The 14,568-nt window shown below is 41.1% G+C and overlaps 1 protein-coding gene across 2 annotated transcripts in view; it reads left to right on the top strand.

Moving 5' to 3' along the window:
• The first annotated feature begins 11,377 nt into the window (after positions 1-11,377).
• FZD6 (frizzled class receptor 6) overlaps positions 11,378-14,568 on the top strand; it is a 36,686-nt gene continuing 33,495 nt past the window's right edge. The window contains exons 1-2 of one of the 2 annotated variants that reach the window (XM_015097888.3): positions 11,378-11,533; positions 12,674-12,980. In XM_015097888.3, the coding sequence (XP_014953374.3) occupies positions 12,804-12,980 (177 nt within the window). In that variant the 5' untranslated portion in view covers positions 11,378-11,533; positions 12,674-12,803. Of the gene's footprint in view, positions 11,534-12,648; positions 12,981-14,568 lie in introns of both variants that reach the window. The other variant, XM_015097887.3, reaches the window with a different exon arrangement.

The following is a 14,568-nucleotide window of genomic DNA, read 5'->3' as shown; positions in this document are numbered from 1 at the left end:
AATGGAACTGAGGAATCAACTTGCCTGACTTCAGGCTCTACTACAAAGCCACAGTCATCAAGACAGTAGCAGACATACAGATCAATGGAACAAAATAGAAAGCCCAGAGATAAAGCCACACATATGGACACCTTATCTTTGACAAAGGAGGCAAGAATATACAATGGAGTAAAGATAATCTCTTTAACAAGTGGTGCTGGAAACTGGTCAACCACTTGTAAAAGAATGAAACTAGATCACTTTCTAACACCACACAGAAAAAATAAACTCAAAATGGATTAAAGATCTAAATGTAAGATCGAAACTATAAAACTCCTAGAGGAGAACATAGGCAAAACACTCTCAGACATAAATCACAGCAGGATCCTCTATGATCCACCTCAGAATTCTGGAAATAAAAGCAAAATAAACAAATGGGATCTAACTAAAATTAAAAGCTTCTGCACAAAGGAAAATATAAGCAAGGTGGAAAGACAGCCTTCTGAATGGGAGAAAATAGCAAATGAAGCAACTGACAAACAACTAACCTCAAAAATATACAACTTATGCAGCTCAATTCCACAAAAATAAACGACCCAATCAAAAATGGGCCAAAGAACTAAATAGACATTTCCAAAGAAGACATACGGATGGCTAACAAACACATGAAAAGATGCTCAACATCACTCATTAGAGAAATGCAAATCAAAACCACAATGAGGTACCACACCAGTCAGAATGGCTGCGATCCAAAATCTGCAAGCAATAAATGCTGAGAGGGTGTGGAGAAAGGGAACCCTCCTACACTGCTGGTGGGAATGCAAACTAGTACAGCCACTATGGAGAACAGTGTGAGATTCCTTAAAAATTGCAAATAGAACTACCTTATGACCCAGCAATCCCACTGCTGGGCATACACACCGAGAAACCAGAATTGAAAGAGACACATGTACCCCAATGTTCATCGCAGCACTGTTTATAATAGCCAGGACATGAAACAACCTAGATGTTCATCAGCAGATGAATGGATAAAGCTGTGGTACATATACACAATGGAGTATTACTCAGCCGTTAAAAAGAATACATTTGAATCAGTTCTGATGAGATGGATGAAACTGGAGCCGATTATACAGAGTGAAGTAAGCCAGAAAGAAAACACCAATACAGTATACTAACACATATATATGGAATTTAGAAAGATGGCAATGACGACCCTGTATGCAAGACAGGAAAAAGACACAGATGTGTATAACGGACTTTCGGACTCAGAGGGAGAGGGTGGGATTATTTGGGAGAATGACATTCTAACATGTATACTATCATGTAAGAATTGAATCGCCAGTCTATGTCTGACGCAGGATACAGCATGCTTGGGGCTGGTGCATGGGGATGACCCAGAGAGATGTTATGGGGAAGGAGGTGGGAGGGGGGTGCATGTTTGGGAACGCATGTAAGAATTAAAGATTTTAAAATTTAAAAAATAAAAAAATAAAAAATTTAAAAAAAAAGAGAGAGAAAAAATAAATAAATAAAGATGACCAGATGGTAGGTGGTGAAGCCACTAAGAACAAAACCAAGTAGGGTAAAATCATAGGCACAAAATGTAACTTAAAGGAGTGGCAAAGCTGAAGCTATGTTTCTTTAGCATTATGAATCTCTTTCTTTGCAAACGACAATTCCAGAGCTCCAACGAGGCAATCTTATACATCAAACTGTCAGGAAAATATGTGCCTCTCTCCTGCAGTGTCATGATACTACCGAAATTTTTATTTTCCAGTAATACAGGAGGTAGTGATTAGAAGGTATATTATTTCTGGCCAACCATAGTGGATACAACCACAGAAAAGGTTAATTGTTTTGCTACAAACACTGCAGTAATTAGCTTTTAAAGTGGGGCTCGACAGGCAACATACTACAAGTGAAAGTTTTTAAATAAAGGTTACGCTCAATGTTGTCATCATGTACTATGCTTAGTCGCTCAGTCGTGTCCAAGTCTTTGCAACCCCGTGGACCGTAGCCCGCCAGGCTCCTCAGGATTCTCCAGGCAAGAATACTGGAGTGGACTGCTATGCCCTCCTCCAGGATGTTGTGCTTGTCGACTCCTCTAAATTAAGTCAATGAGCCATCAAATTCACACATATCCCCTGTAGGGATGGGAGCCGTGGGGAGCTCTTCCAAGGGTTAGACCAGGAAGAGTTTAGGCAGAAACTTCAGGAGGGAAGGTCCGGTGCAGCCCAGGTTCCTCTCTTTCCCTCTGTTCTCTTCTGCGCCTCTGCTCAGCCCAGACTCCTCTAGCAGGAATCCCCTTAATGCTGTTTGCTCCCCAGTCCCTTAACACCTGAGGGGTGGTCACAAGCAGGCCTATCCACATGTCCGCAGGCCCCAGGCAAGAGTACAAAGGAGGGCACCGTACTCTCTTTATTTTTTATTGAAATACAGTTGGTGTACAATGTTGTGTTCGTTTCTGGTGTGTAGCAAAGTGACTCCGTTATACTGATATATATACACACTCTTTTTCATATTCTACTCCACTATTGTTTATTACAGGTTACTAATATAGTTCCCTGTGCTATACAGACTTTGTTGTTTATCTTTTATATACAGGAGTTTGTATCTACCAAGTTCAAACTCCTAGTTTGTCGCTCCCCGACCCCTTTGCCCTGCTGGTAACCATGGAAGTTTGCTTTCTGAGTATGTTTCTGTTTCGTTAAGTTCATTTGTAGCATATTTCAGATTCCACATATATGTGACATCATACAGTGTTTGTCCTCTTACTGACTGACTTAGTGTAACAATCTCTAGGCCCACCCATGTTGCTGCAAATGGCATTATTCCCTTCTTCTTTATGGCTGAGTAGTCTTCCCTTGTGTATATATGTACTTCGTCTTCTTTATCCATTCATCTGCAGATGGACATTTAGGTGCTTTCCATGTCTTGGCAACTGTAAACAGTGATGCTATGAACTCTGAAGTGCATGTATCTTTTCAAATTATAGTTTGTCTCACTATACATCCAGGAGTGGGATTGCTGGAGCATATGGTAACTGGTTTTTTGGGAACCTGAATACTGTTTTTTGTAGTGGTTGCACCTCTATGTTTACATAGTTAAAAGTTATAAATCAAGCTAACAAACTGTTAAATAAAATATGTTCAGTCCTTCTACATTTATCCTAAGATAAAAATTTTATTATGTATAAAGCTATATTTCAATGAATATGGGCATTTTAATGGGTACGGGCAGTGATCAAAAGATTTAATTATTATTGTGAGTGCCTGCATAGCCTGATGATGGGCTGTAGATGTTTGGATAAGTAATATTAACAAAATAAAAACTCATACAACTTACTCTATGAAATTTATTTTCTGCCCTTCATTTCAGCAAAATAATTTAAGGAAGTTGTTATACCTATACTTTTCATATAACTAGTGTTCTATTAACAATAAGGCCAAACAACATAATATGGTAGCTTTGGAATTTTTAAATTTAAGTTCAACTTTTGGAGAAACTTTTTTCTGCTCAGTAGCAGTTGAAATTGCCAACAAGATTCTTAAAAAAGTACTTATTTTAGAAAATGAAGAATTGGGGTTCCTGTTCTGGCACATAAAGAGTATAGAAGCCAGCACTTCATCCTAACAAGTAAAAAGCTGAACAAACTGAAAATCAACAACTCTTTTTAGATCTTTCACGGAATTGAAATCACAAAGCAAACTGCTGCTCCTAAAACTGGAGAGACAAATGGGTAGAAACAGAGAATCACAACTTACTGGAGCAGAAACCCATGGGCAGAAACCTCCAGGGGAACCAGTAAGGGGTATGAAAACCCTGAACTGTCATCGATGAATTCCTGGAGATTCAGTGCCGATGACTCTGAGAGTTAAAAACTTCATGGAGATCCAGTGTTCGCAGGATACCCACACTTCTGGGAGTTTTATCTTCTGAAGCTCTACCAGATTCTCACAGTGAATATTAAAAAAAAAAATTAAAAACACCCTCACATTTCTGGCAGGGTGGAAAGAAAAGGTAAAATTTTGAAACATGCTACAGAATTCTGTTCTTAACAAGTTCTGCCCGCTAGAGAAATTATCTCACCAGAAACTAACCTTTGGGGTTTTCAGTTCAGTTCAGTCACTCAGTCGTGTCCAACTCTTGTCACCCCATGGACTGCAGCACACCAGGCTTCCCTGTCCATCACCAACTCCCAGAGCCTACTCAATCTCATGGCCACTGCATCAGTGATGCCACCCAACCATCTCATCTTCTGTCATCCCCTTCTCCTCCCGCCTTCCATCTTCCCCAGCATCAGGGTCTTTTCCAATGAGTCGGTTCTTTGCATTAGGTGACCAAAGTATTGGAGTTTCAGCTTCATCATCAGTCCTTCCAATGAATATTCAGGACTGATTTCCTTTAGGATGAACTGGTTGGATCACCTTGCAGTCCAAGGGGCTCTCGAGAGTCTTCTGTAACACCATAGTTCAAAAGCATCAATTCTTTGGTGCTCAGCTTTCTTTATAGTCCAACTCTCACATCCATACATGACCACTGGAAAAACCATAGCTTTGACTAGATGGACCTTTGTTGGTAAAGTCATATCTCTGGTTTTTAATATGCTGTCTAGGTTGGTCATAACTTTTCTTCCAAGGAGCAAGGCTTTATCAGAGCCTAACTGAAGTTTTTAACTATTAAGAACAGAATTCTCTAGCATGTTTCAAAATTTTACCTTTTCTTTCCACCCTGCCAGAAATGTGAGGGTTTTTTTTTTTTTTTCCCTCTAATATTCACTGTGAGAATCTGGTAGAGCTTCAGAAGATAAAACTCCCAGAAGTGTGGTATCCTGCAAACACTGGATCTCCGTGAAGTTTTTAACTGACCTGGGAAGAGAGAAACACTCCATGGCAGCCCACTCTAGCCATACTATCCCAGCTAATGGGAGTATTAACTGAGAAGAAGTTCATAGATCAAGATCACAGGCACACTAAAGCCCAGACCTAATCACAGCTCTATAGGATGCTTCCACCCCCGCGCGCCGCCCCCCCCCCCCCCACTACCTTAACATCACAGCACCAAAGCTTTGCTTACCCAAGTTCCTTTCACCCAGTACATCATGTCTGGCTTTCAACGAAAAGTTATATGGCATACCATAAAGCAAAAAAAAAAAAAGACAAAAAAACCCACAATATGAAGAAACAGAGCAAGCAACAGAATCAGACTTAGATATGGCAGGAATGTTGGAATTATCAGACTAGAAATTTAAAATAACTATGATTAATATGCTAAGGGCTCTAAATGAAAAAAATAGACAACATGTAAGAACAGATGGATGATGTAAGCAGATAAATGGAAAGCCTAAGAAAGAATCACAGAAACATGCTAGAGATTAAAAAAAACAGTGTAACAGAAATGGGCTCTTTAGTAGACTGGACACAGTTGAGGAAAGAACCTCTGAGCTTGAGGACATATCAATACAAACTTCCAAAACTGAAAAGCAAAGAGAGAAAAAACGCTGAGAAAAAAATTGAATAGAATGTCCAGGGATGCTGGAACAGCTACAAAAGTATAATGTATATGTTTTCAAAATATCAGAGGAGAAAAAAGAGAAAAAGGAAGAGAAGAAATATTTGAAGAGATAATGACTGAGAAACTATTCCCATATTAATGTCAGACACCAAACCACAGAGACAGGAAGCTCAGAGAATTCCAAGCAGGATAAATGTAGAAAACAAAACACTACACCTAGACATGGCAAATACAAATTGCAGAAAATTAAAAATAAAGAAAAAATCTTGAAGCTAGAGTGGGGGGAAAATCATACTTATGGAGGAGCAAAAATAAGAATTAAATTTTACTTCTCAGAATTCATGCAAGCAAGAAAAGACTGGAATGAAATATTTAGTGTTAAGAGAAAAAAGAAAACCCACCAGCCTAGAATTCTGTATCCTGTAAAATCATCCTTCAAAAGCTAAGGAAAAATAAAGACTTTTCCAGCCAAACACTGAGGGAATTTGTTGCCTTGTAAGAAATGTTAAAATAAGTTCTTCAGAAGAAAGGAAAATTATATTGGTCAGAAACCAAATCTAACAAAGGAAGGGAAAGCATTAGAGAAAAAATAAGTGAAGGCAAACTAAAATCTTTATTTTTCTTATTCTTAGTTGATCTAAGAGATAATAGTTTGTTCAAAATAGTAATAGCAACTACTCATTCAATGATTATAGCTTATGTAGAAGCGAAATGAATGACAACAATGATATAAAGGGTGGGAGAGGGAAATTAAGAGTACTTTGTTATTATAAGGCACTTGTACAACTTCTGAAGCAGCATAGTGTTAATTGAAAGTGGACTTGAATGACTTGTAAATATATATTGCAAACTCCAGGGCAACCATTAAAAAAATAGTAGGAAAAGAAGTAATAATTTATATGCTAAGAAGAGAAAATGGAATTATACAAAATGCTCAATTAAAACTACAGAAAGCATAAAAAAGTGAAAGGCAGAAATAGCAACAAGATCAAGGTCAATGAACAGAAGACAGCATCAAATGTCAGATATGAATCCAACTATATCAATAATCACTTTAAACATCAATGGTAGAAATATACTAATTAAAAGGCAGAGGTTATGAGAATGGATCAAAACACAAGCCTCAACAATGTGTTGTCCACAATAAATCCAGCTGAAAAATAAAGACACATATAGGTTAAAAGTAAAGGAATGGAGAAAGATACGCCACACTAATACTAATCAAAAGAAAGCTGGGGCTCCCCTGTGCCTCAGTGGTTAAGAATCCACCTGCCAATGCAGGAGACATAGGTTTGATCCCTGGTCTGGGAAGACCCCACAGGCTGCAGAGCAACTAAGCTGGTGCACCGCAACTGTTGAGCCTGTGCCCTAGAACCCGGGAGCCCACCTGCTCTAAGGGCCCATGCTCTGCAACAAGAGGAACCACCAAAATGAGAAGCCCACACACCACAAGTAGAAAGCAGCCCCTGCTCGCCGCAACTAGAGAAAAGCCCTCGCAGCAGCAAAGACCCAGCACAGCCAAAAGTAAGCAAATAAATAAATACAAAGAAAGCTGCTGCTGCTGCTGCTGCTGCTAAGTCGCTTCAGTCGTGTCCGATTCTGTGCGACCCCATAGACGGCAGCCCACCAGTCTCCCCCGTCCCTGGGATTCTCCAGGCAAGAACACTGGAGTGGGTTGCCATTTCCTTCTCCAATGCATGAAAGTGAAAAGTGAAAGTGAAGTCGCTAAGTCGTGTTCGACTCCTAGCGGCCCCATGGACTGCAGCCCACCAGGCTCCTCTGTCCATGGAATTTTCCAGGCAAGAGTACTGGAGTGGGGTGCCATTGCCTTCTCCAAAAAAGAAAGCTAGAGTAGCTATATTCATTTCAGCAGAGCAGACTTCAGATTTATCTCAGGTATGCAAGACTAATTCAACATTTGAAAATTCATGCAATCCATCACATCAACAGGGTAAAGAAGAAAAATCATGTAATCCTATCAATATATGCAGAAAAAGCACTTGATGAAATCTACCACCCATTTAAGATAAAAGATCTACTAAAGAACCTATAGTTAACATCATATTAAATGCTAGAAGCTTTCCTGCTACCATTAGGGACCAGGGAAGAATGTTCCTTCTCACTATTCCTTACCAACATTGCAGTGGAAGTCCCAGCTAATGCATGAGACCAAAAAAAAAAAAAAAAAAAAAAAAGTAAAAGGTATACAGATTGGATGGGAAGAAATGAAACTGTTTTTGTTTACACATGACATGGTTGTCTACATAGAAAATCTGGAAAGATCTATTAAAAACACCTGTAACTAAGGTTACAGATAAGGTTGTAGGATACAAGGTTAACATAGATCCCATTCCCTTCCTATGTACCAGCAATGAACAAGTGAATTTGAAATAAAAAATACAATACCAATTAAAAACAAACAACTCCAATACCATTTACAATAGCATATCTAAAAATTAAATACTTGAGCATAAACCTAACAAAGCGTAAATAAGATTGTTACGAGGAAAACCACAACACTGTGATGAAAGAAATCAAAAAAGAAATAAAGATACCTGATGCTCAGGGATAGGAAGACTCAATATTGGCAAGATGTTAGCACTCTCCAACTAGTGCTTCCCAAATCTCAGTTCTGTTCAGCTCAGTTGCTCAGTCGTGTCTGACTCTTTACGACCCCACGGACTGCAGCATGCCAGGCCTCCTTATCCATCACCAACTCCCAGAGTTTACTCAAACTCATGCCCACTGAGTCAGTGATGCCATCCAACCATCTCATCTTCTGTTGTCCCTTCTCCTCCCACCTTCTGTCTTTCCCAGCATCAGGGTCTTTTCCAATGAGTCAGCTCTTTGCATCAGGTGGCCAAAGTATTGGAGTTTCAGCTTCAGCATCAGTCCTTCCAATGAATATTCAGAACTGATCTCCTTTAGGATGGACTGGTTGGATCTCCTTGCAGTCCAAGGAACTCTCAAGAGCCTTCTCCAACACCATAGTTCAAAAGCATCAAATCTTCGGCACTCAGCTTTCTTTATAGTCCAACTCTCACATCCATACATGACTACTGGAAAAACCATAGCTTTGACTAGATGGACCTTTGTTGGCAAAGTAATGTCTGTGTTTTTTAATATGCTGTCTAGGTTGGTCATTTCATGGCTGCAGTCACCATCTGAAGTGATTTTGGAGCCCCCGAAAATAAAGTCAGCCATTGTTCCCACTGTTTCCCCATCTATTTGCCATGAAGCGATGGGACCAGATGCCATGATCTTAGTTCCCAAATCTATTAAGATTCAATGAAATCCCAATCAAAATCCCAACAAGTTATTTTGTGGATATCGACAAAATGATTCTAAAGTTTATACAGAGAAGAAAAAGGCCCAGAATAGCCAACACAATATTGAGGAAGAACAAAGTCGGAAGCTGGTACTACCAACTTGGACTCACTACAAAGCTACAGTAATCAAAGTAGTGTGGTATTGGTGAAAGAATAGACAAATGCATCAATGGAACAGAACAGAGGGCCCAGAAACAGACCCATATAAATAAAATCAACTCATCCTTGACAAAGTTGAAAAGACTGTCTTTTCAATGAACAGTGCTGGAACAACTAGATGTGCACATGCAGAAAAAAGAAATCAATGTCACAGATCTTACAGCTTTCACAAAAATTAACTAAAAATGAATCACAGACCTAAATTTAAACACAAAACTATAAAACTCCTAGAAGATAACATATGAGAAAATCTAGAAGTCCTTGGGTTTGGTGACAACTTTTTAGATACAACACCAAAGGCACGATCCATGAAAGAAATAATTAATAAACTGTACTTCATTAAAATCAATTAACTTCTGCTCTATGAAAGATGAGGTCTAGAGAATTAGACATTAAATCACAGACATGGAGAAAATATTTGCAAAAGATATAACTGATAAAGAACTGATATCTAAAATATACACAGGACTCTTTCAATTCAACCATAAGAAAACAACCCAATTAAAAAATAGGCCAAAGACCTTAATAAACACCTCATCAAAGAAGATATTCAAATGACAAAAAAGCACATGAAAAAATGCTCCCATCAAATTTAATCAGGGAAATGCAAATTAAAACAGAGCTATCACTAAATACCTATTAGAATAACCAAAATCCAGAACACTAACAATAGCAAATGTTGGCAAGTCGTGAAAAAGCAGGAATTCTTAAGCACTACTGGTGTGAATGTAAAGTAGTATAGCCACTTGGAAGACAGTTTGGCACTTTTTAAACAAATATAAAACTAAATATACTCTTACCACACAAGCTGGTTCCTTGGTATTTACTCAAAGGAACTGAAAGCTTACTTCCACACAAAAACCTGTGCACAAATGTTTGTAACAGCTTTATTCATAAGAGCTCATACTTGAAATTAACCAAGATGTCTTTCAGTAGGTGAATGGATAAATAACCTGCGGTCCACCCAGATAATACAATATTCAGTTCAGTCTCTCAGTCGTGTCCAACTCTTTGTGACCCCATGAATCGCAGGACGCCAGGCCTCCCTGTCCATCACCAACTCTCAGAGCTCACTCAGACTCACGTCCATTGAGTCAGTGATGCCATCCAGCCATCTCATTCTCTGTCGTCCCCTTCTCCTCCTGCCCCCAATCCCTCCCAGCATCAGAGTCTTTTCCAACGAGTCAACTCTTCGCATGAGGTGGCCAAAGTACTGGAGCTTCAGCTTTAGCATCATTCCTTCCAAAGAACACCCAAGACTGATCTCCTTTAGAATGGACTGGTTGGATCTCCTTGCAGTCCAAGGGACTCTCAGGAGTCTTCTCCAATACTACAGTTCAAAAGCATCAATTCTTCGTCGCTCAGCCTTCTTCACAGTCCAACCCTCACATCTATACATGACTACTGGAAAAACCATAGCCTTGACTAGACCCACCTTTGTTGGCAAAGTAATGTCTCTGCTTTTGAATATGCTATCTAGGTTGGTCATAACTTTTCTTCCAAGAAGTAAGCGTCTTTTAATTTCATGGCTGCAATCACCATCTGCAGTGATTTCTATTATTTATCACTAAAAAGAAATGAGCTATCAAGACACAAGAAGACATGAAGGAATATTACTATGTGAAAGAGCCTGAGAGGCCAGTCTGAAAAGGCTACATACTGTTTGACTCCACTGGACAAAAAAAGGGGTATGACATTCTGCAAAAGACCAAACTTGGTGACAGTAAGATCTGGTGATTTTCAAACATCAAGAGGGAAGGAGGGATGAACAGGGAAGCACCGTGAGATGATGTGTGGGCACAGTTGGTACTAAAAACTGGGTTGACTTCTAGAGCAGTTCAACTTTCTAATATGGTTCTGCATCAATAAATAAACCACAGGACCTGCCAGGCCTGAAATCTCATTGCCACCTGTGCCTCCAGTTAGTGACCAGATATCCTGAATTAATAAAACGGGGTTTTTGTGGTTTTGTTTTTTCTGTTTTTTTTTTTTTTTTAGGACAGATACCCAGGAAATTACCTACCCTCTGTCTAAGGTCACTTGGGCAATTGACTTTACAGAGCAAACTGGCCCCGTTTAAGAATTCTTGGCTCCTGAAATTCGAAATAAATTGGGTTTTTCTAAAAGAAGTTTTATCTGGAACTCAATAAGAACTTCAAAAGAGAAAACAAAAACCCTTCTAGGCTGAACCCCTGCAGACGGCACAAAAGAGACGGCGAGGTGGAGGGGGCTCCCTGGCCCCGCAGCGGGACCTCGCCCCGCGACACCGTTCGCCCCTGCGGGGTGGGGCGAGCCCAGAGCCAGACCCGGACGGCGCGGCGCGGGTGGGGCCCGGGCGGAGAGCCAGGTCCGCCGCCGCCGCGAGCCGGGACCTGCCCGTCCGACCTGGCGGCGCTGTCTCGCGGGATTGCTCAGCTCTCGCCCGGCCGTGCGACTCCCGGCTCCCGCGGTGGCCGGAGTCCCGGACGCTCCCTGGAGCCGTCGCTGGCCGCGGGGGGACGGTGGGCTGGACGGGGACGGGGAGGAACGGGTGCCTTCGACCGCCGCCCGAGGTGAGGTTCCTCGGACGCCAACTGGGCGAGTGGCCGCGGGCGGGCGGGCTTGCGGGCGCCAGGGCGAGCGGGCTGAGCGGCGCGGGCCTGGAGGGGTGCGGGGTGGGCGGGGGGCGCGCGCTCTGGGCCGCAGGTGCGCGAAAGGCTGCGGCCGGACGGTCTGCGCCGGCCCGAGGTTCCCAGGAAGCTGGGGCTCTGCGATGCTGGTCCCCGCGGGGCCAGGGACGCGGAGCACGGCGCTGGGCCTGGGGCAGGTGCCCGGGGGTGGGGCGCATTGCCCTGCCCGGCGCTGTGTGTGTGTGTGTGTGTGTGTGTGTGTGTGTGTGTGTTGGGGGATGGGGTGCGACGATTCGTGGCTCTGTGTGTATGTTTGGGGGGGGATGGGTTGAGGGGGTGAGTTGCCCTGCCCGGCGCTGGAACCCGGGACGTACGTGTGTGTGTTTGTGTGTTGGGGGGATGGGGTGACGGGTGCGACGATTCGTGGCTCGGTGCCCACAGCTTCCCTCCCACCGAAACTCCGTCGGCCTCCCGGGACAGCTTTGCTCATTTTTCTTTTCTATGAGATCGCTACTCCCCTCCGCCCTCCCCAGACTTTTGAACACTCGTTTCGCTCCTCCGCAGTAGGAATCCTAGAAGTCTCCCTCTGGTTGGCCTTTTTAAAGACAAAAAAGTTAGTCTCAGAAGAGAGCCACAAAAGCTGGCCCTTTAAAGTCTTTAAAGAATTTGAGAACTCGTGAGATCTTAAGGAATTTCCCTGCAACTCACTTTTCTTGTGCGTAATAAGACACCCGACAGGGCCTTTTAGATTTTACAGTTCTGTTAATCCTCATTAACTTGTTCCCAACCCCACCATTTTCTCCATCTCACTCATCCAGTGCCCCGATTTTACCCTGTGTTGCATACAGCACGAACCTCCAGTCATCCGGTCTCTAGGGATGAGATTTCCTCCGCAAGTCATAGATTCTGTGCCAAGGCAGGTGGAACAGTAATTGATGGGACGAAATTTTCCGTCGTTTTCCCGGTGTTAATTACCTAGCATGAAACTCTGCACTTTGACGTTTGCATTTGAGTCGATAACAAATGTTGCTGATACACCCTTTTGATTGTTTTTACAGTAATTGACCCAGAACTCATTTTCAGGAAAAAGAGCTTCCTTCAAAATGGTAAAATAATCAAATGAGGAATTTGAACATTTTTATCTTTGGATGGAAATCTGAGAATGAAGAGTGATTAATACAAGCCATGTGGTAAAATTAGGAATTTGAAGAGAATGGAAACGTTTACGTTTTTGTGGACATGTATTTTTCTACCCCTGGTAAGAGGGCACAGTCTTTTCACCTGTGAACCAATTACTGTTCCCAGATGCATGAAAATGGCCTACAACATGACGTTTTTCCCTAATCTGATGGGTCATTATGACCAGAGTATTGCTGCTGTAGAAATGGAGGTGAGTAGTTCTTCATATCTTTATAGAAGAATAGATTATGGTCTGTGCTATAAATGCAATAAGCTGTAAATGCAATCTTTTTTTGAAAAAGATAACAGTAAAGGATTTCTTGAAGTTGTTAATAAGTTCTACTTTGAATAAATGCCTTTGAAAATTAAATCTCCCTACTGGATTATATTTTGTATATATTTGTGGCTTTGTTTAGTGGATTTGCATAAGATAGGGTTCATTCTCTATGAATTATAGTTGTGAATGATTTTGAAATTTTATGCACCTGGCAGATATTTTGCTCTCCTGAGTCAGTTTGGTAATTCCTCATGGTAAAAAATGTGAATCCTGAATTTTTACTAATTCATTGAACATATAATCTTCTATTGCCTGGACTAAAGTGCTTGGACTACATATATTTTCATGAGTAGTTGTTATGTTCACTTGAGCCTGTTTGAAGCAAATCAGTGACTAGAAGATTTGGGGGCTGTAGATAGTGTTTTGCTAAGAAGTGACTTTTTTTAAGTATAGTGCTTAAGTAGTCTTTGTAAAAAGACAGAAAGAAAGTGAAGTCGCTCAGTCGTGTCCGACTTTGCGACCCCGTGGACTGACTGTAGCCCACCAGGCTCCTCCATCCATGGAATTTCCTAGGCAAGAGTACTGGGCGGGTTGCCATTTTCTTCTCCATGAGATCTGCCCAACCTTAAAAGAAACCACACGTCAGGGGAGGAGCAGAGTGACAGTAAAGATTGCCCCAGGTGGCTCAGTTGCCTGCCTCTGGTTTAGAGATATGCAGATGGCTAGGGAGGTGTGGGAAGAAAGAGTTAACCTGTAGAGACAGGAACCTGTCCTCTCCTGCAGATCTGTTAGGATGATAAATTTTGTGAAGGAAAGAAGACAAATGTTTTTGTAGATTTTCTCCAGAAAGGCTGAGAAAGGTAAAGACTTATTTCCTCAGATTGTTTCTAAGAGTTGAAACCCTGGCAATTTTAATATAGACACAGCTTTAAAAACTGACTAGGCGTGATTTTGCAGTCTTCCCTTGTTGTTTAGTTGAACAGTTGTTCAGCTACCTCATTGTAGACTCGTGTCTGAAATAGGAGGGCTTTTGATTACTGAGTAGAAGTACTTTTAAAAGATACGGCAAATTATCAATGTATTACTATAATCTTTCAGTAGATTTCTAAGCCAGTGCAAAGTTGTCATTTTGAGCACTGAACAGATGATGTGGTGAGATTTCCATTGGCTAATCAGAACCATTTTGATTGTTTAATCTGATTAAATCAAGTAGTATGAGTAACTTCAAGGAATAATTATAACATTCATTCGCATTTTCTCTGTGTTTTATAACTCATTTCTTATAGTGTTCTTAAAAAATTTTTTTAAATCTGGTTTCCTTTTTATGTAATAGCTATATACATTTGAAGTTAGAATGCTGACATTGACCTTAAAATTCAGATTCTTTAGAGTTCCTTATCATAGAGAAGTACCATTATGAATATAGAGAAAGAGATGCCTCCCTGCTATTAGATACTGTAGTTTTAAGATGTTAAGAATGAGTTTTTGTTTTATGCTTGTCTTTTTAAAACCAATTGTTTCT

The sequence above is a fragment of the Ovis aries genome, chromosome 9 (assembly GCF_016772045.2).
Source record: "Ovis aries strain OAR_USU_Benz2616 breed Rambouillet chromosome 9, ARS-UI_Ramb_v3.0, whole genome shotgun sequence".
NCBI lineage: Eukaryota > Metazoa > Chordata > Mammalia > Artiodactyla > Bovidae > Ovis > Ovis aries.
The sequence above is the reverse complement of the archived record's forward strand: the minus strand, read 5'-3'. Positions and strand labels throughout refer to the sequence as shown.